Source organism: Aquila chrysaetos, chromosome 11 (genome assembly GCF_900496995.4).
Source record: "Aquila chrysaetos chrysaetos chromosome 11, bAquChr1.4, whole genome shotgun sequence".
NCBI classification, from domain to species: Eukaryota; Metazoa; Chordata; class Aves; order Accipitriformes; family Accipitridae; genus Aquila; species Aquila chrysaetos.
This window is the reverse complement of record NC_044014.1, coordinates 14,225,515-14,252,124: the sequence shown is the minus strand read 5'-3', so window position 1 is coordinate 14,252,124 and position 26,610 is coordinate 14,225,515. Positions and strand designations below refer to the sequence as shown.

Here is a 26,610-nt window from a genome sequence, read left to right as displayed (position 1 = left end):
TTAAAAGCCAATTGCATTTAATCTTCTTGGGAGATTACTGCTCTTCAAATGAAATTCACTCTGGAGATAAATAGGCCCAGCTAATGTGGTAGAAGGGAGCCGAAGAAACCAGCTGCAGTCCTGGCAGAGCAGCCCCCCCCCCCCCCCAGCACAGTAGCGTGCCCCTTCCCTCCCAGCCTGCCCACCGGAGAGTGCTGCTTTATAAGCCCCTGTGTGCAATCTAGTATAATAGAAAAACCAAAATAATCATTCCCCCTGCTAGCAGTGTACATGCTTTTCCAACAGCATAACAGCTTTTACTTACATTATGAAAGAGCTGCTTCACCCTCTTGACTTAAATTATAGATTATCCTTTTCTTGAAGCAGCTATCTTACAATTTAACCCTTTCACGACTAATGTTATTTTTCAGTTCTCTCTTACCAGTTGTGGATGAAGGATTTCCAACCGCAATATGAGCACTGCACACTCTGTTTAGGGTAGTAGCAGCAAATTGCGGACTGTTTTTCATCCACATACACCTTGTACTTTTCCATTGTTACAAAAGCTTTGTAGTTATCTGTTGACATGGTTAAAAAACATGAAATAAAGCAAGCCCAAACCACACTTTTCTTTATCTATTATATACATGTCAGGTTTACGTTTCAGACAGCTGAAGTTTATCAAACTGATCACAGGTTTGGATTGGGATTCCCCAGGTTTTTTCCTGGATGCTATCCCTGACTTCAGTTGCTCTCACTGTTCTCAAAATCGCACATTTTGAGACTGGCTTCTGCCTCATCCTCTGCAAAAAACTTGGCAATCCATTATTGAAAATGCAGGCTTGTTACAAATCATGTCAATCTAGGAAGAAGTAGTCTTTCTTCGCATTTTCTTCCCATGTTACGTCTAAGTACATATATGGACCAAGTCCTTCGTATTAACAAATTTAAAATTTCCACCAAGCCCTTTTAAAACTTGAATTTCCTTGTTCACTATTTTTGCTCATTCAACCCCTTCTGAAATCAAATAGTAATTTTATCTGGCTGCACGTCCCCTAGAGAAAGTAGAAGAGTTTGTCTGCCAATATCCAAACCAGAAAATACTTGACTGATGGACTGTGAATTATAAAAATGTTATCAATAAAACCTGATGAAAAGTTAGTCATGGAACTGCACTTAGACCATAGATGACCAAAGCACAAGCTTGACACTGTAAGGAGAAACGTGTAACATGCAACCTCTACCACTCAGCAGTGGAGTGCATTGATTTTTTTTTTTAAGTTACCTTCATGCAAAAGCAAAAGGGTTTCCCCAGCAGAGACACTTCTTTAGGAGGAGCACTTTTGGACCTCCACAGCAGCAACATCATCCCATGGGTAGATACAAATAGTATTTTTTCCCCAGTCATTCCCAGGTTAGACCTTGTAGGGCAGCAGTGTAGTGACTCAGTCTTTAATAGTAAGACCAGTTGTTCTCCGGGTACCCAGCCCCCTGAGCTGGAAGACAGGGACAGGGAGCAGAATGAAGCCCCCATAATCCAAGGAGAAATGGTTAGCAACCTGCTACATCACTTAGACACACACAAGTCTATGGGGCTGGATGGGATCCACCCAAGGGTACTGAGTACAAGCTGGCAGAAGTGTTCACCAAGCCACTTTCAATCATCTGTCAGCAGTCCTGGCTAACTGGGGAGGTCCCTGCTGACTGGAAGTTAGCAAATGTGACACCCATCTACAGGAAGGGCTGGAAGGAGGATCCAGGGGAACTACAGGCCTGTCGGTCTGACATTGGTGCCGGGGAAGGTTATGGAGCAGATCATCTTGAGTGCCATCACGTGGCACAAACAGGACAACCAGGTGATCAGGCTCAGTCAGCGTGGGTTTATGAAAGGCAGGTCCTGCTTGGCTAACTTGATCTCTTTTTATGACAAGGTGACCCACGTAGCAGATGAGGGAAAGGCTGTGGATGTTGTCTACCCAGACTTTAGTAAAGCCTTTGACACCATTTCTCACAGCATTCTCCTGGAGAAACTGGCTGGTCGTGGTTTGGACGGGCATACGCTTTGTTGGGTAAAAAACTGCCTGGCTGGCTGGGCCCAAAAAGTTGTGGCAAAGGGAGTTAAATCCATTGCGGTGGCTGGTCACAAGTGGCGTTCCCCAGGGCTCAGTGTTGGGGCTGGTTCTGTTTAATATCTTTATCAATGATCTGGATGAGGGGATCGAGCCCACCCTCAGTAAGTTTGCAGGTGACATGGAGCTGGGCGGGAGGGTTGATCTGTCTGAGGGTAGGAAGGCTCCACAGAGGGCCCTAGACAGGCTGGATCGATGGGCCAAGGCCAATTGTATGAGGTTCAACAAGGCCAAGTGTCAGGTCCTGCACTTGGGTCACAAGAACCCTATGCAACACTATGGGCTTGGAGAAGAGTGGCTGGAAAGCTGCCTGGTGCAAAAAGACCTGGAGGTGTTGGTCGACAGCCAGCTGAATATAAGCCAGCAGTGTGCCCAGGCGGCCAAGAAGGCCAGGAGCATCCTGGCCTGTATCAGAAATAGCATGGCCAGCAGGACTAGGGAAGTGATCGTCCCCCTGTACTTGCCACTGGTGAGGTATTACCTTGAACACTGTGTTCAGTTTTGGGCCCCTCACTACGAGAAGGACATTGAGGTGCTGGAGCGTGTCCAAAGAAGGGTAACGAAGCTGGTGAAGGGTCTAGAGCGCAAGTCCTATGAGAGGCGGCTGAGGGAAGTGGGGTTGTTTAGTCTGGAGAAAAGGAGGCTGAGGGGAGACCTTATTGATCTCTACAACTACCTGAAAGGGTTTTGTAGCGAGGTGGGTGTTGGTCTCTTCTCCCAAGCAGCAAGCAATAGGACAAGAGGAAATGGCCTCAAGTTGCAGCAGGGGAAGTTTAGATTAGATATTAGGAAAAATTTCTTCACTGAAAGGGTTATCAAGCATTTAAACAGGCTGCCCAGGGAAGTGGTGGAGTCACCATCCCTGGGGGTATTTAAAAGATGTGTAGATGTGGTGCTTAGAGACATGGTTTAGTGGTGGACTTGGCAGGGTTAGGTTAATGGGTGGACTCGATGATCTTAAAGGTCTTTTCCAACCCAAATGATTCCATGATCCTATGAAAACCACACGCCCTGTAGGATGTTTATTGCTTGGAAAAAGGAATAAGATCATCCCAAACCAGAAAATGCCTTGTGGAAAGTGGAGCTATAGTTTCTCTAGCAGGGCCTGGTGTAGGTGTGCTTTTCAGTTTGGAGCAGTGGACACAACATCCACATAATTCCAGGTATTTATTTGGATCCAGGCACGTGTTAAGCTATGGCCGTACAGCACCAGGAGTGCAACCCTAAAGACCATTTCATTAATGGGAGTCTTTCTCAGCCACTGGTCTAGCAACTAAGGCACACGGAGACCACCTGTGAGACAAGGGCAGCTTCTCCTTCAGGACCATTTCCATCAGTTAGTAACAGCATCTGGGTAAGTGACAACTACATTGTCCTGAACATTTTGATCCTCAAAGGCATTTTGGTGGCCAGCTCTTACTTTAGCATCTAACTTTGAGCATCCAAAGCACTAGTCTTTTAGAAAGGACAAAATACCCTGCAGAATAGAGAAGCTGTTAAAGGATAGTATAAGGAAGGCAGAGGAAGAGCATATAAATATTACTGTGCTCTATATAAAATTGTCCAGCTGTTTATGATAACTGTTCTCTTACTCCATTTTTTCCTGCCCTCATTTCCTCCCCTGCTTTCTAACTGAAGGAAATAAAATAGTAAAAGTCCTTGCTTTCATTACATGCAACACTTGCTGCCTGTTCTGAAACAGATGTCTAAAGCATCATTAGACAATTATTTCTTTAGCCTTTTTCAATGGGACTAATTTCAAACATCTTTGTGCTAAATCCTCCTCCCTTACCTTCCTCTGTATTTCTCATCCTTTCCTATGTTCAGAGTTCCAACAAAAACTCTTCTCTGTATCAGTTTGCTCCTGTTATGTCTCTCCTGGATCACTGTACTCACAGAAGGACAAAGAGAGAGAGTATAACTACTTTGAACCGGGAATTAAGTTCAAGAGATTTTATTGGGGAAGAAAGACAAGGTGAAGGAAGAAAACAATGAGAGAGTATTAGTTAGCAGTGTAGGCAGTAGTTTCAGAACACCAGCTGGCTTGTTACAGCTCTGGGTTTTTTGCGGACATTGCAGCAGAGTTTTACATGCACACAAGGACAACTCCTACACTCTCAATGTGAATGACTTCAATTTTGGCAATAGGAGAAAAACCTAACTGCAAGAACCCTTTTCATTTCCCTACCATCTTTGTCCCTGGCCAAGAAAAGCACATGTTAGAATCAGGTAGGCCTGCAGAGCTTGGACAACTCTATTGTTGGGGAAGACGTTTGAGGGAACCCATTCCTCCCTCCTATTTCCAAATATCACTGTAATATTGGGATGAGCTCTCCACTCCTGGGAGGAACCATGGGCTTCCCAAGTCAATAACAGACTTGGCACATACTTCATTTAATCACATTGGCTGTTATGCAGCGACATACATTTGCAATTTATCTTACCTTGCTCACAGCAGAGGTGGGATGACTTTCCTGTCTGCTTTACTTTTAACTTGGGCAAATTAAAAAGAAGAACAAAGAACTAGATGTCTCAGCCTAAATCTTCTTTGGAAGCAGTGGCTTAGCTGCAGCCACTCCTCCAGTTTTCAAGCAAGATGAGCAGATGTTTTGGCCTTTACATGCTTGTAGATTCACAGCTTGTTCATCACAGGCTAAGGTGGCAGAGAGCTCCAGTTCTAGCTGGTAGGGAAGGAGCTTTCATTCTTCCAATCAATAACAAAAAGCAAGCTAAAACAGGAGCTGTAGGACATGTTGTGCCAGGTTAATTGGCACTGCACTGTTCCGTCGTTCAACATTTGCTGAAAATCATTCCTTTAGGTTATTTCTTTTACTAGCAAATTCCTGGTTATGTTATGCTCAGGCAATCTTGTTAATCTGGGCTGGTTTCAACTCGTAAGTAACTGTGACTAGATTACTATAACCTCCATTGCACATTTAAAAGATGTTAGTGGGAATGGGCTGGTGGCACCCCTAACAATCAGTTACTCAACTTTGCACCCTGATGTAGATGCTATAACTTCACCAGATTTTAAGGCTTTGATTTGCAGTTTCCTATCACAAATGTCTGCCTTGGGGTGACCTCTGCTAGCAAACTTCAGGAAAAACAGTCCAGTCATTTCTTAAAAGGACACTGCAGAACAAGTACTTCTTGTGGCAGCTGAAGTTACTGAAGTTACAAACCCAGGTTCCTTGGGACCATCTCATGTGTGGTTTCTCTAGTGCTGTACAACTGAGTTTTTTCCTTCCCCTTAATGGAGGCAAAATTTTTGCTTCCCTCTTCTATCAGTGCACCTATTTTCTAAAAATATACAAGACCATAACAGCTCAGGGTCCTTCACCCCTCTTAACTAGCCAACAGATTACAAAGTCACTTGGGGTGGTGGGACAGAAGTTGACAAATACGCAGACACAAAATATAATCACATCAGAATATAATCACACTTTCTCAGAAAAAACAGGCTAAAAGGAGACACACAAACTAGGAGACACACAAACTAAAAGTCCACATCAGCTTCACAGATCATGTCTGCAATGAAATCTGCAAGGACGTGAAAGTGGCAGGGAGAGGCAGGTAGCTTGTCAGGGGTGTCTGTTGTGCTCACTCAGGTTTGGGCTAGACACAAGTGTTCTATTTTTTAATTATATTTATTTTGTACTTGGATACCTGCAAGAAAACCACCACTAGATTCTTTGAGGTTGCTACTGGGTTTGTGGGAGGGTGGGGTGGAAAAAGCATTGTTTTCCTGAAATTGCAGCTCTTTCCTGCTGCAAACTACATAGGGAAGAAAGCTCAAGAGTGAAGTGAATGGTATCTGCCTCTTCTGGTGCCTAGAAAAGGAGAGAAGCACAGCCTGCTGGAATTGGAATGGGCTGTGAACAGTGCCAGGTCAGTTAGGCAAGGGGATTATACTGAAACTTTCAATTGCCATATGCTGACAAGGATATTTGAGTTAGGAAAGAAAAAGGGAACAAAGTAGAGAGGAAGGAGGTTTGACCAGGATCTGTGGTGCAGAGATGAACCGTGAGATTGTGAATGGAAGGAAGGGCCTGAGAAATGACAGTTAGAGGAGAGAGTGGAGAGCAGAAATAGATGAAAGAAATGAGGGGGAAAGCCTCTGTGCCTGACGGCATATTGCTAGGAATGAAACCCAAGATCCCTGGCTCAGCATTTCCCTGCTGCCAACAAACATCCACAAAAATGTTTCTGTAATGCTGGGGCTCCTGGAGGATGGTAACCAATTATTATAACTACTCTTTTATCTTTGCAGCTGAACTTTTGTTTGCTCACTAGCCTGTAGGGTTGGGACAGGAGGGCTGGAGACTACGCTGAAAGAGAGCAATATAGAACCTAACACCACACTGACAGAAAGTTTCAAAATTCAGGTTGCCCATGGGATCTGAACTTGTTCCCTTCCCATTTAGAGGTAAGTATAAAGATACAAATCTTTGCTAGGCACATCTTTTCCCCACAGGATTGGCTTACTCCCGAAGTAAACCAAACTGCATTACTTTGACAAGCAGATTTTCAGTACTTTGTCTCATAATTCTCCATGTGGCCCCGTGTCTCACTGGCAGTTCATTGATGAATTCTCATTCTGAATAATGAATTATCAACTCCTTCTATTTATGGTGTTCATCACTGGAATACACAAGTATGGACAGATCCACAAAAGTAACAGCTTTCAGTCATGTAGCCAATCTTTAAATTTTTCATTTATTACTTTGAAGGAAAAGCTTAATTTCCCAGGTAGCTTGCGTAAAATAGATACCCTCATAGGTACACATTTACAATCCAAAGATCTGAGAACAAGAACACTCAGAACTCATGTATCTGGATTTCTAATTTTAAGAAGTCATCTAAGAAGTCATAAGAGGGAACTGGATTCCAGGAAAAATATTTGATACAAATAAAAACAGGGAGACCATCATTGCCTCATAGGACCTGGAGAGCAAAAAGACAAGACAGGCAAAGCAATATGCATGGAAAGATAGGCAGAGAAAGATAAAGCTATTAGCAAAGGTGGGGCTTGGATTAGAACTAAGTCCCGCTCCAGCATCTATCCATTCACCCTCTCCCACATACCCACAGAGGTCTTCTCTAACAGCTCCCATTGACAGATCTCAAGAGTTTTTAATGATTAATGTTAAGAAAAAATAGAGGCTTATGCCCTACACAAGGAGCTGTATTATCCCCAATTTACAAAAGAGGGAGACTGAGGCATGAAGCAACCTCATCTCTTCTCTCACTTAAACACATAGCGGGGACTGAAGGCAGAGTTGTTCCTTCGTTTCCTCACCAGAAAAGCGATCACCTTGCATTTTGCTAGTATAAAATATTAAGATTCTTTAGTAATTTTGTTCTCAGGTGCTGCATTTCTATGGAAACATACCTTTTTAAGGTAACATAAAAATGCTGACTGCTTTTAAAAACTCCATTTTACTTACCTGCCTTTTACTGCCATAACTGTTTCTATGGAAACTAGAACTGGCCATGATTCAGTCCTACAACATGAATTCTCACTTGTCAGTTTTACATTAAAGTGCCACCTTCAAAGTCCTTTAATAAACCAGTAATAATTGTGTTGCCTAACGAGTTTTCAAATTAAACAAAACAAGAAAGTGTGCTTTCACTGCATGTTCCACACAATATTTTGTGGGTGTGGTCTAAGTCTAAGAATTTTAACAGTGTGCATGATATGACTCTCTTGGTTAAGGATATGATCTTTAAACAGAGAGACAGTTTATTAGCAGTAAAAGCCCTAGTGTGTGTAGTTAGACTTACATAAAGGTGACTTATACCAATATGGGTATGTCTAGACTGCTGTCACAGAAGCATACTGTAGAGATACTGAGTAAAGGGGTAAATCAATCTACAGTGAGCTCTGTGCTCCCACAGCTAGCTGGGGTACTTCTGTGCAGGCATATGCATATGGTGTTCCCTGTAGGTACAAGAGGGGGAATGCACTCAACCAGAGTAAGTGTTAGTCTGTTTTGGGTGGCTACCGTGGAAAAAATAAAGCATGCAAGCTTAAGGCACAACTATTCCATACAGTTATTCAGAATTAGAATGTGTAACTTAAAGATAGGCACCTCCATTAATTTTACCTTAACCTTTCACTCATGTAAAAACTGTAGGCTCCCTTGTGTTCATTCATATTATTTCCCCGAGTTAACTCAAATGAGAAAAATCCCTTTTCCCTGTTCTTGGAGAGCAATCTCCAACAGAATGCACTCTCCGTCACAAGAGTCCAGCATGGCCAGCAAGGACCAACTTAAAAACTTCCAAGGACAGGTTCTTTCCGGAGTGACTTATCTGTCTTTCCTGAGATAAATTCCTCCCACCTCATCTCTGAGGCTTTGCAGTTGACCAGTGCTTTTAATTGCAACAGGGGCAGGGCAGAGAGGGCAGACGCTTTGTGTCTGCATCAACCTCCAATGCACAGAAAATAGGTGGCTAGGGGTTTTAGGCAGACTTTACACATAGAAACACATCTAAAACACAGGCAGTGCAGCATCAAAGTTGGAGAGAGTAGAACCTGTTAGAAGCTGCATGTATGCCTATACAAGCTGCAAAGGACAAAGACGTAATCCTATTTTGGTATGAATTTATTTTAAAGAGACCCTAAAGAGCAACGTGATTCTCCAGACTATCTTTTCCTCCAATATTTAGCTGAGCAGAGCTCCTCCCAAAACTCATCCAGCCCACACACTTGGCTGACACCCTCAGAAGAACCAGGTCTGTCTTTCTTCTAACCTAAGAGAGGAAATCACCTTTCCCACTGAGCTAACAGACTTCTTTTAACCCTTTCCCAGCAAAATCAGCTTCTGCTAATACAGAACATTTCAAGAGAATGAACAAGCCACTCTCTTAAATTAGATGCCATGCTCTTCCATATGGTCCAAGACACCACATACTTTCCTTTAAAATATCCTCAAACTCTTGCCAAGTAGGTGACTTGTCCATAATCAAGCAGCAACATATGGTTAACTCCTGAAGTGAGTTTGAATTTAGGAATCAATATTCCAAACTAATTCTTCCATAGATAGCCTTTGTTTTTAAGCATCACTTCAAACTGATCAGTAATCAGACCAGGAATCTGAAAAGTGAATCTCCTCTGTGGCCAACCAGACCTTTTTGTAGGCATAAACTAAAGTTGTAATTCCCCTCAGTACCACTTCAGTCAGAATCTGGACTTCTTTCCCTGATTTCCAAAGACATTCAGGGGCATTGGTGGGGGTGAGACTTCTACAACTCTTTCTTAATCCTCTTCTCTTTTATTTGCTTCTGCACAGGTACATCCTTTCCGTATCTGTTCAGGCCCATACTAAGATCTGACTAGAAGATACCCAACTCGGAACAGCAACACTAGGAGTAGGGCAGCCTGCAGGGAAACCAACTATTGAGCCCTGCAGCAAGTAGGGAATTTACAGCAAAAGAATGATTCATACATAGTTTTCCACTATGGACAAACACACCATCTCTTTAAGGCCAGAGTTTTCCACAGGCCTCTGAATGCAAATGCCAAATATTTTGTCATGCCTTTCTCTTAGCCTATATCTCACTGCAGCCAGGGCTTGGAATGAGGCATATAACAACAAACCAGAGATCTTGCACACATGGGGCTACTCACTGGCTTTCCTCATGCACATGGTTTATTTTTCCCTGCTATGTCAATCCTTATAGGGCTTTACCACTACATCTGCCTCCTGGGAGTCTGCTATTTCAACTGTTACAGGGAAGGTGCAGAGGAAACAGGAAGGATACGTTCAATCCTTTCTACTCTTTTCAAGTTAAAGGTCTCACCACCATTAATTAAACAGATTAATTAAACAGCCAAGGCCCTGCAGCAGCAAGCCCTCTCTAAGGGTAAATACTTAACAGCTCTGGGCTTTGAACTGTGGCATGTAACGGAGTTGTGATTATTCCAGATCAAACATCTTGCATAATAACTTTCTTTAGGGCAATGTTATTTCATCAATGTCTTGTGTTCCTCTGCAAGCACAGATATGGATAGTATTTTTCCCCAAAGGTGACAAGGAATAGAAGACACAAAAGGCAACAGGGAGCACAAAGATTACAGAGGGTCTTGCTGGCTTTCATATTTTCTTTTCCAAAGCATCTGATTTATGGTTTACCATTTGTGATGTAGGAAGCAATTTAAAAATAAACAGCAAAACAGTGGCTGATTTTGAGGATTCTGAACAGAATCCACAACAACATGCATCAGTAGCGCACATGGTAGCCAGGGGAATCCAGACATGCTTGACAAGCAGTGAGCAAGGTTGCTGGATGGGGAAGGGATGCAGGACCCCATTCCCGAATTTTTCTTTTCAGGGAGAGGTGAGGACTGCTTTAATAGTGGGAAAGCTGTGCACATTCAGGAATACATATTTATAGACATGGGTACACCAACACTTCCAGGAAGAACAGGCAAATCTTAAATCTTTTGGTGGTTTCTTGCATGTGCTTTCTCTAGCTATTACAAGGTATACATAAAAAGAAAGATCCACAGCTATTACCATATGGAAAGATCACAAGATCAGTCTTTAAGCCAGAAAAACGTGTCCTGACACGACCACTGCTGTAAACAGCACTCTTTAGCAGTGACTTTTCTTTCGGGCTCACTGGATATAAATGTGAGGATGGCCATGTCACATCTTACTGCAGGGAAAGAGCCCGGTTTCTTTTCCAACTCCCCTGCTTTATTAGGATGTCCAGAATCAGTTTGATACAGCTTTCACTAGGAACAGCAAGGAAGTTAGCAAGAATATTAAAACAAGTATTTGGACAACTTCTCTGAAGCTGGACAAAAACAGCATTTGGAGAATCAGAATGCTCTTTTTTTTCCCCATCTAGATCATACCAGGTAATAGCAGCTTTTCAGGGTCACTCAACCTCTCCTTCTTCCCTCCTTCATCCTGAATGGACCAGAACAAAAGTATCATCTTCTCTTTTTAAAATGCCATATAATATCCTTCCATAGTGCTGACAACATCACTGTTACTCTCCAGCAGTTCCAAGACACGGTGCATCACCACTTCAGCCAGAGAGGGGTTGTAGCTCTGCCGCACACAACTCAGGACATGAAGGAAATGGCAGCCTTTTTCAGCATCTGCAGAAAAAAAGGAAAATGTAGCCAGGCATGGAGGAAAGACTTCAGTCTAACTGCCTCTTTTTAACTATTATAATCCAGATTAGTTATAAAAAACCCACAGCTGTTGGAGAGGAAGAATGCCTTAGGTACTAAAGCAGAGATGCATGCATTCAGAGGGAAGAGAGCCAGTCTGTGCCTACAGTTCTCCAATTATCAACTATTCCCACTGACTTTTCTGGGAAGTGTCAGGGCTGTAACACTAGTAATGAGGGTGAAAGATAAGCAGTCTTGCAGACTCTAATATACAGGGCTCATTCAGTACAACCTGATGATGAGGTTAATAACTTAAGGGTACCTCCACTGTCCACCTATGCAAGCCATCCAGTTTCTGCAACTGCAGAAGAAACCAAATGAAAATCCTTTTGCTCATACACAACTTCAAAAACGTGTATAACAGAAGGCCCGTGGCCAGGACCTGTAACTGCTGGCCCAATGCTGGCATCTTGTGGAAAAACTGCTACAGTGCAACTTTCATTCACCTAGCAATGCAATCCCATCCGTGCACTTCAGACTACTCAGACAGTTAGGGGAGTAGAAAGTCACAGAACTTCAGTATCAAATTTTATCTCCCTTTAAGAGAAATGAACCCTGAAAATGTACAAGAGAACAGAAATGTAAAAATAATCCCCTTTCCTAGACGGCAAGCCAGAGACAAAGGTCCTTAATGGCTGCAGTATTGCACACAGCTACTGTGTGCCTGGTGGAGCTGTCAGTTGAAGCAGAGCTGTCCCAGTCAGCGTTTCCTCCAACAGACCCTGTAAACCTACTAATCATCAGTGCTGCAGTCTCCCAGTCTCCCCAAGTGCTGAACCCCACAACAGATTTATTTGTCCTCCGTGGCTAACAATGGAAAACTAGCATAAATGAGGCACATCAGCACAAACAACTTTCCTCCTCCTCAGCCCTCAGCGTACATGATGTAAGGTAAGTTTGATAAAGGTACTGAGAAATTGCCATGGGCCAGGGAGGTCTCTGTATTTTGTTGTTGCTGCCTTGTTTTTTATTTTTGCCAATCTCTACTCCAGAATCAGCTGAGCCCCAGAACTGCCTTAGAAGCTGCTGAGAAAAGTCACTAGTAGATAGGAGGCAACACTGAGCACTGGTAAATACACAGTTCAGCCTAATTCCTATTAGGCTGTGAATCAGGCAAAGATATTTCTTTAGAAGTCAGTGATCCAGCATGATAAAAGATGCTTGGGGCTGGTAGCCAAAAATGCGTCCACCACCTTAGGATGGGTAAGTGCAGAGAACAGAACAATGCTTCTACCTGGTCATAGTGAGTGTTGTGGCAAACAAAGTGGGTAGCTGCATTTTGCATTAGTCATAGGTTTGTCATAAGACAGTGAAAGTGCCCATCCCTGATCTACAGGAACTTAGCTTAAGTCTCAATGAATTAGATTAGTGACTCAAGTGTTACCCAACAGTACAATACATACTTTCCTCCTAGATGCTGGTAGGAAATAGCATTTTGGGGTAGCTGCAGGTGTGTACAATCATTAAGTGACCCAGAAACATGCCTAGTCTATGGCCCAGCTTTGAGGGAATACAATCCTTGCAGCAGAGTGATGCTGTCCCTCTTCCACCAACATACTGGGTTCTAGCTTTTGTCCACCAGTTGAGGTAAGCCAGGCTGTGATTAACTGTCTTGCCTGACTACCAATATCAGAGAGGACAGAGTTATAGAACTACCACCATTTGCCCACTGGGTCCATTCTGACATATTAAATTTAACTTCAAGTGGTTCTGTTTTTTCCATCTCTACTCTTAGTCTCATCTAAGCCTAAAACCAGAGCAAATTTGTCAAAAAAAAACCCAAAAAACAAAACAACCAAATCTGGACTAAGTCTACCATTTTGCAGTTCAGTCTGGAGTCAAAATGTACTGTCATCATTTTCTGGCTATCTTAAGTCTCTGAGTAGACCCACAGTGGCCTCGCATGAGGGCATTTAAGATCAGACTGTTTGGAATTAAAATTGGAGCCAAGAACTAGGATTGTCATGTAAGCATATTACAGATCAGGGTTTGTGGAGCTCTGACTAGGCATGCTGAGGATTTTTTAATATGTACAATAGTTCCAGCCAGCTGGGTTGGGCCTGAGAATGTGTCACAACTAAAGCAATGGGGTGAGGCATTGCCTTGAAAACTGGCAGAGAAGTAACTCATTGGAGAGAAGAGCTTGGTTTATCATAAATCAGTCTTCCTGTCATGGAAGATTAATATTACTCTTGAACGAAAATGGGTGGGAATTTCTTGCAACAAACAAGCAAAAGCCCTTGAGGTATTACCGTGTTACTATCTCACTACGAGCCTGCTCACTAGTGAAGGCCAAGCGGGTGGCTAAGACTGCCATCCCACCAGCAGAGGGGGTCCGACAGTCACATTGAGCTCTGCTCTCTTGCATCATTCAGTGACAATAAAAATAGCCGCAGTATCCCGTTGGTTTTGATGGAAGCTTCTTGGCTTTACTTCTCAAAATCTTCTATTACCAGTGACCAGGACATTGAAACGGTCCTTCTGAAAACTAGCAAAGAGACACTGACCTGGAAATTGTCCTCTTTACAACAGGAAACTAAGTAGGTGGAAAGCTTCAAGGAGAACAAGAGGCTCTCTAAAGCAGTTGCTATTTTTAACCTGCTGAGTGTGGAAAACATGGCTTTGAGGACTCAGGACTCTTCAAAGTCTTTTCTGTGACTGATCTACAAGTTACTCTCTGCTGTTGACACCTCCTGACTGGGAGAAAGAACTTCCCAACATCTCCTGTAGCACTGAGAGTACTTTACCAGTGTGATAAAGTAGAAGAGGGGAATTAACCACCGGACAGTCGCTCAGTGCCCTGTGTCAACTGTATACAGGTTCTGGCCTTACAGTGCCACAATTATAAAAAACACCAAACAAACAGGTTCTCAGGAGAGCTAGCTGATGTATAAAATGGGCAGAGGAATGATTTGACTCTTACAGAGAAGATGTTTTATTTGTTAATTGGATAAAAGACAATAAAACAATGTGATATGTTAACTTGTTGCACTGAAACAGCCTCAGGCAAATGACCCCATCTTCATCTGCATGCCCAGTGACATCTACTCCCTCCATCCCACAAACATACAGAACTTCTACCTCCACCTACAAACCTTGTCTACAGTTGTACCACTGCTTAAGGTAGCCAGCTGAAAACTCAAAAATAATACTACTTCACTTAGCCTTTTTTCACTGCAGGATAACCATCATATGCCAGGTCCTATGAGCAAGCTATCACCATGGCAATAAGACACAATAGGCTTGAGGGACAGGGATAACTCAGAAGCCACATGAGGTACATTATCTGAAAAGAAGTGGATTTTGTTAGACTGACATCCCTACCTGCAAAGAACAACCACCTGAGCTCTACTTGAGCTTAAAATCTATAGAGAATATCCTACTGACTTAAGTAAGTTTTACTGTTGACTTAATGGAGGCAGGGATTTCACCTTTCTGTATGGTCACTTTCATGTCAACTCCCCTGTAGAAACTGAACTAGCAAGATTTGCTACTTATCCAGAGAGCAAAGCAACAGCTGCTAGGTGCTGACCTAACTTCATTACATTTCGCTCCTCCCAAAATCTAAGTATTCTCAAAAGATATAGATCTAAGATAATGGCTGCTTATTTCAGATCTGAGAGGTTTGCTTCCTGCTGGGCACACCTGCTCTTTCTCTCTCCATGCTCACAGGAAGCTCCTCTTGCACTCACATTTTTAGCTATACTGATTAGCTATACCAGCAACTCAGCTCTGAGTTCAAGGGTAAGGACAAGAAGCATATCTAATCCAGCAGCAGGAGGAGATACTGTCATCAATACATGAGCACCAGCTCATCAGAGCCCTGGTCACACTGCTACTTACGCCTGGGTTTTCGACAGTCTTCTTTAATCACATCAAGGGTCACTTTAAGCAGCTCCTTATCATGGTCAGTCACCTGGAGGAAACACAAGAAACTGGCAATTTATAGCTGTCTATTTCACAGTAGATGGCATGGCTGTTGAAAAGCAATCCAAGGCCATGGTGTATTCTAAACTAACACTGTCATAACTACAGTCTGCATTATAGACTGCTTCCAAGACTAATAATGAATGTTAAATCTTCAGTTATTATTTTTAGCACCATTAGCAGCGTCCAAGAGTTAGGTGAAGAACATGATATACCAGAATTCAACCCAAAGGAGGGTGACCAACTCAGTAGAACACCAAGTTTCAACCCACTGCAATAAAGAGAACTGTCCCAGGTCCCAGGCTTCAGCGTGCTCAGCTGTGTCAGCACAGTTTGACAACCCAGTGAACACAGACTGCTCTTGGAACAGCAGCAGTGCCTAAGTCTGGTGCTGAGTTACGAAAAGAACCACTCACTGGGTGATAGAGAGGTAAAAGCATCAGTGAAGTAAGCTGCAGATAAGACTTTTGAGTAAACAGGCAGCACTTGGATGTCCAGCTTCTCTTTCTGAAACATTTCTACTGTTTCTACTGACTATGAAAGACATACCCCTGAACTTGTTTGCAACCACAGCTCAGTTTCTTACGTGGTATAAGTCCTTGGAGCTACTAGGTTTCTGGAAAACCAGCCCTTTTTCTTGTAGCATCCTTATTGCTTCCTTAAAAACACTGTGAATCCTTTTGGAACTGGAGTCACTTTTTGACTTCACCTGGATGGGAAGAAAGGAATGAAGCAGATGGTGAGAAATCTCAGCTCAACTAAAGTTACCAGCAAAAGCTCCATATGCTTTCAAGAGCAAGAGGACTTCAGGTGATTTTGTTACACATTTTTCTTCATTTAGTGATTCACAAATCATATCTGTTATGTATGAACTAACCAACATCCCTAAGCTTTAAAAAACAAACAAACACCAGAAGCTTGTGCTATTCTTAAGGAACCACAATCTCCAAACTGCCTTCTTTGTATTTAACAGCTATTTGATTATGTACTGAGAAGTCACTTTTGGAATAGACTTGATGCTCACAGAGCATTTGACTGTTTAGCTAATCAAGCTTTGCTCATATTCAGAGTTTTCCTGGTAATAAGGGTAGGAAGACAGGGAGATCAGTGCTTTGTAAGGTGATACTCAGGAGGAATACAAGTGCTGGGGATTAGATTCCCATCTCCTGATTTTAAACTGAGGAAGTAATACAAGCAAAAGGAGGAAACTGGCAAGAACAGTATTTGTTTCTTGTCCCCTTTGTTTCCAAATTTTTACACAGGTTCTGGTCATGGTCTTAAGAGTTTCTCCACAGCCTAATGAAATGAAAGGATAAAAAGCATACAAAAAATTAAGACAGGTATATGAGATAAGGGAACAAAGGATTCAGTTTTGAAGGCAGGTGGGAAATAAGTCTCTTGTGAAAGGAGAACAATGTGCCTGGAAGTCCATAACTGAGGAGGTTATTTAGAACAAAGGGTTCTGTGTTTGGGATGCATCTAACAGAGTAGGAAGGAATAAAAGGGAGAAGAAAAATCAGGGAAAAGCAAGGTTTGTTTGGAAGTAGAGCTGAGCTAAGACAGTGGAATAACAGCTAGGGAAGCGGAAGGAAACAATAAGTTGTGGAGAGGAGAAAGTATGGGTAGATAAGAGCAAGACCATGACTTACTCTTCTCCATCTCTATCTGTCCTGCTATGTCCTTCAGCCTCCCACTTGTCTACACAGACTGGTTCAATTCCCCAATGGTTTCCTCATCTGTTGGGAGCACACTGTGCTCCCTGTGGTTTTCTTTGAGAACAGAGCTAAACTGCTTCCCACAAACCAACACATGATAGCTAGAACCACACCAGGGCAACCAAAGCAAGATTTGCCAAGCCATTTTTTCAACTATCACCGTAAATGCTCCCACCCTGTTCTGAACAAAAGTATCAGACTTCACATATCCTACTTCACTCAGCAGAAGCACTCACAGAAGCCTTGGGAATGAAACAGGCAAACACCATGCACTAGAATGAATCCACAGGAATATGTGAAACAGACACCACATTAGCAATGGAAGAATATCTTTTCACAAAACATTTATTCAATCCGTTTGCAAGTCTCAAGTGAAACTCCAACTGCTTCTAGGCCTGGAAGCTGATGTGCCTAACTTGGAATTGTTCAGAGATGCAATAGGGATATTAGCATTAGCATGCATCACAAGTTTCTCCATCCCCTTCCTCCAGCTAATCCTCAATATTTCCACAGGTCATAATCACATCTCTCTCTTTCTCTGTCTCACAACAGCTAACTGTCTTTTTCCTTTCAAATCAACAGTCAAAAATAATTGCCTAATAGTTCAGGATAATTAACATAGAACAATGGCTCAGTTCAGTTTTCTCCTTCTGTTCCAGGCTGAAGAAATTCAGTGCCCAAATGTTTGTCTGTCCCCCGTCCACCACATGTATATCAGTTTGGATAACAACAGTCACTGCTTCTAATTACAAACTTCACCATACATCTGGCCACCATTCCAGTCAGAGTGTTAATACCACTATCATGTTTCTCCTCATAGTCCCTCTTCTGATGAACTGAAGGAATAAACATAAAATGTAGCAGGAAGGGTTAAGTGAAGAATGAATATTTTCTCATGGAAATGCACATTCTCATAGCCGTATGTAAAATGAAGAGACTTTGCCTCTCACTCAAATGCAGTAATAAATCCTCAAGAATCTAAGAAACTGCTAGCAAAGCAACCACCTCAAGACTCTGATCAATTTTTAATGTGAAAGCAAATGTTTGGGGAGGAAAAAAGATAAAAATATCTCCAAAGAAGCACGATAATTATTCAGTTTGGCTCAACACTGAGATCCTGTCAGAAAGGGAGATAATTAAAAACAGACTCTGTGTGAACTGACACACAGCTCAGCCTGGATGGATACTGAAACAGAATCACTAAGAATGCAACTCAAGGCATTGACAGAGTGAAGGCAGAGAGGCAGGCTTGGGAGCGAGAAAATAAGAAAGCAGCTGCTATATATCAGCACCCTCTCATACATGCTGCAGAGTCCAAGGGAAAGGGCTCCATGGAAGAAGGACTGCTCCTGAAGAACAAATGAGGGCTCCTGCCCTCTTCAGGGGCTTTAATATTATCCTGAAATGACAGGAAAATTTTGGGGTTTTTTCCTAGTGTGCTCTAGAATATGCTTCCTCCTCTCCATCCCTCCAAGTAAAGCAACAATTGAGGAATTTCTTTGTGAACACAATCTAAAGTTAAGTAATTTGTTCTTTTGGTCCACCCCAAATATCTCCAGCATCTCATCCTGCAAATTCATAAATCAATAGTAATTCTTCCTTATCACTTTCTTTTATGCCAAACCAGGTCCTCATTTCCCCTGGACTTGAATCCCCCCTCACAGCCAATGTACACCTAGAGCTTGTGATTTAGTCTACTGAGCAAAAATCTAGAGGAGACTGAATGTGGGGCTATACACAGAGAGAAGAAATCTAGGACTATTAAATCCTACGTGATTTCACATCCTTGCTTTTGTTTCAGGAGGAGATTGAAAAATGATTGCATTTCAACAGTTATAAAGATGTATTGTAGCTGTTCATGTAGTTCCTTCTGAGTCACAGTTTATTAGCCTTTTACTTTTATGAAGCTTTTCATCTGAGAAATGCAGATATCAAGTAGTTTAACTGCTGATCCAAAGCACCAGCAAGATTTGAATCTGGATTTTGAATTTACCTCTCACAATGCTCACATCTCATTTTGCAAAGTGCCTCCCTTCAGCATGCCTTTGTTTCAAGGTGCACAATTTCAGGTTCCCTGAAGTTCTGACAGCAGGGGATCTCCCCAAATTGGGTCCATTTCAAATAAATGAAACTGTACATCCAAACACAGGAGCATCCAAAAATCATTCATTGCTTTTGCAAAACATGTTTCCCCCCTGCCCCAGCGAGAGAAGCAGCTATTAAATAACAATTTTACTGTCACTACCCTCCCTCCCATGACCAGCCAAGGACTTTGTAGCAAAGCCAACAGAAGCATCCATGTCTCCAGCATTAAATTGGTATTTTAATCAATATAGTCCATCTGATGGGTCTCACACAGCTTAGTGGGCTGGTGCTGTGCAACCAGTTATTCTCAGATCTTTAAAACAAGACAAACTCTCTGTACAATCAATAATAGGTCAAAGAGTGAAGTGGTACAGGAATTAATTAGTCACTCTGTTCAAAACACTGAAAGTATGTAACCTTTGGCTCATTATGAATCACAACACACCCTGATGGTGTTGAAGTTTCCTGGTATAACCACACACGTGATTCTACTCATGAATTGCCTTCTGCAATTTCTCATGCCATGTTTAACCCTTGGCTCAGACAGGTGACAATTTTAGTAATAGTGATTCTGGACATGTCAGTCCTGAAGTCCTATAATAAGCTTTGCAATATACATATTTAAAGTAGCAGTGAAGCTTCCTCAAAAGGCAGGAAGACAAACACATAGCATCAAGAATGTATAATGCACTATGTTATACCTACAGTACAATGTACAGCGTATATACAGTAAGTTTGAACAACACTGTAAGACTCCCTGCTTTAATTACTTGTCATTGCTGACCTAGAGATAATATTCAAATCAAGAGAAGTACAAACAGCAAAGTCTGGAAAGCACAACCCAAGTTATGTGTCCAAGCTAGTGACATACACAAACTGGAATGGTAATACTAAAATAGCACACACTATAGCTAATGCATGGAAGAAGTGCATAAAAATGGTTAATCAAGACTGGCTGGTTGCAAGTTGTATTTAATCCAGTTGAGAAACTGGATGGATCAAGTTGACATGTAGTTTTCTTTAAAAAAGGAACCAAAGGCTTGTCCATTTGCCAAACATAATTGCCTAAGTCCAGCAAGTACACTCCTTAGGTTCTCTAAGCCCAAGATTACTTTTTCTGGTTTTGCTTGTAGTCTTCCTTGTGGTACCCACCCCTCCAGTCACAAAAGTAATTTGTTTTAAGGAATAAGGGAAAGGCTACAGCTTAGGGATAGAGGGGGCACTGGTTATGTGAAATAAAGTTCTACTGGGTTTAAAAATTGTAACAGATTTGTTAATTTTTAATTATTTTTAAAACCACCATGCCTTCCAATTCTCTTACCCATCCTCTGTAAACTATAAAATTAAATATTCCCTAGTATATGTCTGAGCAGAGGACATGATTTGAGTTCTGCCATGTGGATCTGCTAGAGGGAAATTTAATCTGCAAAGCCAGAAGACTGCACTGCTGGGGAGCCATTAGAACTGGAACTAGGTATTGTAGGACATGTATGGGATGTGGACAGGGCTCAGGTACAGTAATGCTGAAAAGGAACAGAGACATGCTGCCTACCTCAAGCTATCCCAGCTACCTCCTTCCATCTTCACCCCCTGCTCCTCTCCACTGCCAGTGACTCCATAGCAGCTCACCACCTCCCTGGAGAAAATATTCCATGAGGAGATACCCTCCCACTATGATGAACACTGTGCAAGTACTTTAAAAGTTGGGAAAGAGATGAAGGGGGTGCACCACATCTCCTAGGATCACAGGGAAAGGAAGAGAGAGGCAAGAAGAGTTTAACAGCAACTGTGCTCTAGAACACTGGAATCAGGTTAAAAAAATTGAAGTTATACATCCAAATAACTCATCCTTTCACAGTCAGGAAAGGTGCAAGAAGTGAACAAGTGTGTATATTGTGGTGTGGCCTAATTAGTTTGGTCCACTCATCTAGCTCCTGCTTTGCCAAATAGGCATGAAATAACATCATTCCACATTAGCAGCACCCTTTTTCCTTTTGGTTTGAGGAAGATGCAAACCAGAAGACTACAGAGGGAAAAAGAAAGGAAAAGGGACAGAAATCAGATCTATTACACTTATTTTTGTGGATCAAACTGGGTACTTGATCCTTTGCCAATTTGAAAACTGACACCTTCGAGAGACAGAGCAGAGGAACAACAAAATGCATTTCTGGAGCATTACTAGGTGCTCCTCTTAAGGCATTCAGGTCACTTGACAACTGCAGGTTCTTTCTTATGCAAACATATATAAGCCTGTTTGCAAGGAATTAATACCAAAGGGCAATAGGGAGAACTGCAATTTCTAAATAAGCATCTGTGTGCCCAAATTCCTGGGACATACACTCACACCTGTGCATCAGGGTCAGGAGCAACTATTAGTTATTATGATAGCTCCTCATGACTGCTAACAATGCTGATGCTACATTGTTTTTGTTGGTTTGGGTTTTTTGGATAGGTTTTTTTCGTGCTTTTCTATGTTCTGCACCAGTTCCTACTTTAAATGGCTTTGCAAGTTATTCATCTTGATCTTTCTATAAATGCTGAAACTTCAAAGATGCAAGTTTCCAGTATTAGTCACAATGACCACTATTTCCTTGAACGTAAAGTGTTTAGGAACTTTTAATACTGTTCCAGCTAGTTTAGAAAAAATACCCTGTCCCATGTTGGATATTCTAGTATCAAACTTTTCTGTCAAAAATGAGAGTAGCTCCTGTTATTGTTTATATCCATGCTTGCTTTAAAGCAAACAACAAAAATGCCTTTAATAAAAAGAAAAGAAACAGCAATCAAGAAGCAGCTATCAGAAGCAGTTCAACAAGGCCAACAAGAATAGAGCCACTTTGCATTATTATTTGACATCATCTACAAGGGACTGGTTTTTGTGGGTTTTTTTAAGAATTAAACAAACATCAGACGTTAACATAACATAGCACTTAACTTTACAGTGCATATCAGAATCAGGCAGTGAAAATGACTGCCATGGATTTATTTCTCTACAAAAAAACAAAAAGTAAACAAGTGAGTCACAACAGTCTAGTTTAAGTTTCAGTTGCCTTTGGTAACATGGTAAAAGCCGTAACTGTTACTTTTGCAGAAATGTACCACTTTGCACCATTTGAGAATCTGGTTTGTAATTTATCCAAATATCACAGAGTAATATAAAGCCATTTTATAAAATGTTTTTTGTTCTATTTCCCATTCTGCAGTTGATCAAGAGCACACTATCTCACTGGAAAGTTTCTTAACAGTTTGGCTACACGCAACTGCATGTAAACTGATTTCAATTAAATCCCACCTTCTGATCCTTTCAGTGTGGCCTTTCACAACTAGGGACTTCCAACAAGAGAAACATGTAGCAGGGAGCACTGTTCATCCACTCATTATAATCTCCTTTTGAAAGCTACATCTTTATCAATATATTGAGCTTCAAATGAGAAACAAGACAAAGACTTTGTGTTCCCTTCTCCTGATCAAATTCAGGATCTCAAACCATCTGTCCCAAACAGCTCCAGCACCTTAAAGGGATCTCCTTTTCTGATTCTGCCACTATTTACAGATCTAGATAAGTTAGTGCCTGTTGCAGACTGTAAGGTTACTCAGCCCTAATACAAGATTACCCTTAACAACAGAATTTTCTCATATGGCTTTCTTCAGTCCACTTTCATATGTCTCAACTCACAAGGTTTCTTCAGGCTCTGTAAATAATTCATGCATAAAGCTAAAGTACTTGTGGTTTTTGAATCCTCTGAAGGCAACAGTCTCTTATCTGGTTGTTTATGCTTAAAAAAAGTACATGTTATTATTTCCTTCCCACTAAAAACTTGAAACAGTTACATTCACTCACCTCCTGACAGCTGCGACTGGGTAAATGCACACCAGCCAGGGGCACCAGAGTATCAATTGTTTCCAACTCCTGTTGGTAAAAGGTCTGAATTTTGTTTTCTAATAGAAAGCCTTTCACTTTCTCATGCAGCATATTGATTGAGAAATTCTGACCCTCCAAGTCACTGCAAGGATATATAGAACATGTCAAAAGGCAAGAAAAATACTACTAACATTTTTAGAACAATTACCTAAAGTTAGCCTGCTAGACTGGTTTTCAAAGATCAAAAGGTATTTTACTGTCCTTAAAGAATCTGAATTTAAACCCTTAATTAAAACAGACCATTTTTATATGCAATATCCAACTGTTCCTCTTCAATCATTTGCTCTAACAATGTTGTGATTTTAAGATCTATAATCTCTGAAACTATGCTACATGCATCAGACCTGCCAATAAGCATCCAGCTACACTTAAACTGAATACAGGAATGGGTGTTTGACTCAGTTTATTGAGGCTATGTATTTGTGATTTGACGATGACAAGGACAGCAGAAGTTGAGAGCATTTTGATTGAGTAGCTCCTCATCCTTACACACAAAACAAAATCAGGCAAGGACACTCCTCTATCTAAGGTGTTGACCTGACCCCCAAATCTTGCTCAAAACACCAGCTTTTTTTACTAGATGCAAGAGGTCTGTACACAATATTTTACTACCTTCCTAATATTCACTTTGGTTCAGCACTGTATTTCTTTTCTCAGATTATGGACAGGTATCTCATCTGAATAGATCATCAATTATTCGGGAGAAAAGCAGGCTGCTACTGTATGCTTGTGCAGAGTCTAAATCACAGTTGGGCCCTGTTCTATCTTTCTCCACAGTCATTATGATAACAAATAAACAACAATAAAATCCCACAATTTGCCCCAAGACCAGTCTGGATACTGCATTTACCTCTGTCCCTCCTCAGGGCCTTGGAAAGGTTTATCGTAAACTTCTCTATAGAGACAGGGGAGCTCCAGCATTCTTGAAATCTGAACATCACACACAGGATCATCCACTTTATCTGGAGCAGCAAAAACAACACACATAGTTGGCCAGGGCTGCCATACCAATCTTTTAAGCAACCATACCTGAGGCAGCACAACAGAGCTTCACATGCCAGTATTAAATTGGCGAATTTTGTTCACTGTTGTTTTTATAAAAACAAAACCACAAAGGCCACTCCTGCTTTTACAGTTTACAAGGAGGTAAATGACCTGTTGTGGTGCGCTGCAGATTGTGCTTTTGTCTGACAACTTATTTAACTGGAATTTATCATCTCTATTTTACCTTCCAGCAGTCTTTATCTATTAGATGAAGTTAACACATAGTAAGGAGCTTTATTTGGGCCAAAGTGAAAGCAATTTAGAGGCTATTTGAATTGTGTCGCTCTCCTTTAATGAAACAATGGTATTATTACTAGCCCTTGAATGGGTTATATATTTATAAATCTTCTGTCTGGAAAGGAGAGTTGAATTCCCTCTCAGATTTAGCTAGAGCTGAAAAATCTAGACTTTTTATCAGAGCTACACAGGGTTTTTAAAAGACAGGCTTCCCCCCACCAAAGGAATCATTTCAGTATTGTCTCTGAAAGATTTCACTGGGGAAAACCAACTCTTACACAATAGCACAGACACTGAGGAGACAAGTTATGTAACTGGAAGCTCCTAGGGTGTAAACAGTGGACTGCAGAACCCTGCTGCCCAAAGAGCTGTCAGATACAGGGGCAGCACCTGTGTGCAGGTCTGTGCTCAAGTGACTGAAGATGAGGAGCACTTCTCAGTCATTCTGCAGAGCCAGAGAGTTTAGGAGAACCTAGGCTTCAGTGGTACAACGCGCCCATATGCTGCAGTCTGCCCACAGAAAGATTATACAGGCTATGACAAACAGCAACCGTTTCTCCAAAGCAGCTAATGCTCTTGATGAAGTGCAATATAAAAGGTCACCAACTCCCTTCCCGTGGGCTTTGGCTGTTCTATGTCAACACAAAGAAAATTGAAGAGCAAGTCACTCTCACAGATACCCAACCGTAGTATCTGCCTAGTACTCTTGTATTCATGCTAGTCATCTTTTACAGATTTTCCAGGGATGCCTCATTTACAGGCAATCTAATCCTGCACATTAAGTAGTGTCTTCTAACCTTACCCTACTAAAATTGAAATAAAGACATACAGATGAAAATCTCTTTAGAAAAATGAGATGCCAGAAAATAAAGTGGAAATTATTCAATGAATTACATACAGCTTAGATCTTCTCATAAATTCAGACAACTAAGTTACATATGTCCCAGATCCATAACACTCACAAAAACACGAAGTCTGAATTTCTCTTTGTTGCCTGTAGGTTCGGATGTGACCTCTGACCCTGACAACATCCCCGATCTCCAGCTTGGTTTTCTGGCTCACCATTTCCTGGAGTTTCTTCATCTGTTCAAGCACAGTAACACTACTGGGTGTGCTTGGATGACCTGTAAGAAGTCAGAGAAAGGAGATCAGGCATTAAGGCCAAGAGTACTTTTGCATTCACCCAAACACCTAAGCATCACAGGAATCATACTACTAAAAAAGGGGTAAGGTCCCAGGCACCATGTGTCCTGGCTAGCAAAACTTTTGGGTGACAAAGTTAGTTTACAGTATTATATTTATTTAAATAGTTCACCTAGGGAAAGTGTAAAAGGGAGGAGATACTGATTTACCACTGAAAATGTCATAGATGGATTGCAAAATTGAAACATTAACTTGAAATGGGTTTTGTAATTTTTTTATTTTGTCATGCTAAGATGGATGAGGGGAAAAGAAAGGTCAGCTGAGCTTTTTACATAAAAGAAGAATGAGTCATCTGAGGTGGGGCCAAAGCATTCATGTGATGCAATTTGACGTCTACACTGAGGTGAATGCAACTTGACAGAACTTCACATTTACCTAACACACCTTTGCAGAAGAATAAATACTTCATAACTTAAAACCTGATTAATGACCCAAGTATCCCTGATCACAATTACAAAAGGCTGGAAGAAAGTTTCCTGTGACCCCTAGGAGCTGTCTTCTTTAGCAGGTACAAATTAATTCATTTCCGTTAATAACATAGTGTCCATTCAAGCACTACTGATGTACATGTAAAATAAGAACACAAGGCTGAAACAGGTATTCTGGGTCCTCACTCTATTACAAGCAGTATTTTATGCAATTCCTTTAATGAATTTAAGTTCCTCATAAAAAACTGCTTTGACTGCGGGTCCCCATTATTTTTTTTGGAAAGCTGTGCCACAACATCACCTGTCTAAAAGTGAGAACTGTCTTCTAGATTCCAGTTGAGATTGTTTATACCTCTTGTCATATCAGTGTTAAATTTAAGTAAGTATGAATTATCTGTCTGTATAAATGGGCTTGTTCCACAGACATCAGTTTTTAACTTTTACATCAAGTCTTCCTTTCCCCATTCTGTGCATATGTAACCCTAGCACTCGCAGATGACACTAGCAGCATTTATTTCAGTAGGATTTGATCAGATCCATATCAGGGTTGTCAACCTACTACATGAGCTTTCAAGAAGGTCCAAAATAGAAAGTATTCCATACTTTGATCTATGAGAAATGGTGGGAGAAAAAGCAGAGAAAGCCAGACAATAGTGAGGAGTTCTGTTATTGAGTGCAATAATAGATTAATTTCAAATGCCCATTTAGAACTTTCCCAAATTGTAAAAGACTGCTGCCATCTTCCCACTGT

The 26,610-nt window shown here is 41.4% G+C and overlaps 1 protein-coding gene across 8 annotated transcripts in view; it reads right to left on the bottom strand.

The window, feature by feature from the left end:
* Positions 1-26,610, bottom strand: part of STN1 (STN1 subunit of CST complex) — a 57,390-nt gene that overhangs the window by 1,670 nt on the left and 29,110 nt on the right. For 6 of the 8 annotated variants that reach the window (XM_030029756.2, XM_030029755.2, XM_030029759.2 and 3 more), the window contains 6 exons: positions 25,191-25,352; positions 23,798-23,909; positions 22,867-23,029; positions 15,812-15,934; positions 15,142-15,214; positions 6,806-11,223 (listed from right to left, as the gene is read on the bottom strand). In XM_030029756.2, the coding sequence (XP_029885616.1) occupies positions 11,066-11,223; positions 15,142-15,214; positions 15,812-15,934; positions 22,867-23,029; positions 23,798-23,909; positions 25,191-25,352 (791 nt within the window). In that variant the 3' untranslated portion in view covers positions 6,806-11,065. Of the gene's footprint in view, positions 1-421; positions 558-639; positions 793-6,805; positions 11,224-15,141; positions 15,215-15,811; positions 15,935-22,866; positions 23,030-23,797; positions 23,910-25,190; positions 25,353-26,610 lie in introns of those variants that run through there. The other 2 variants (XR_005933501.1, XR_005933502.1) reach the window with 2 other exon arrangements.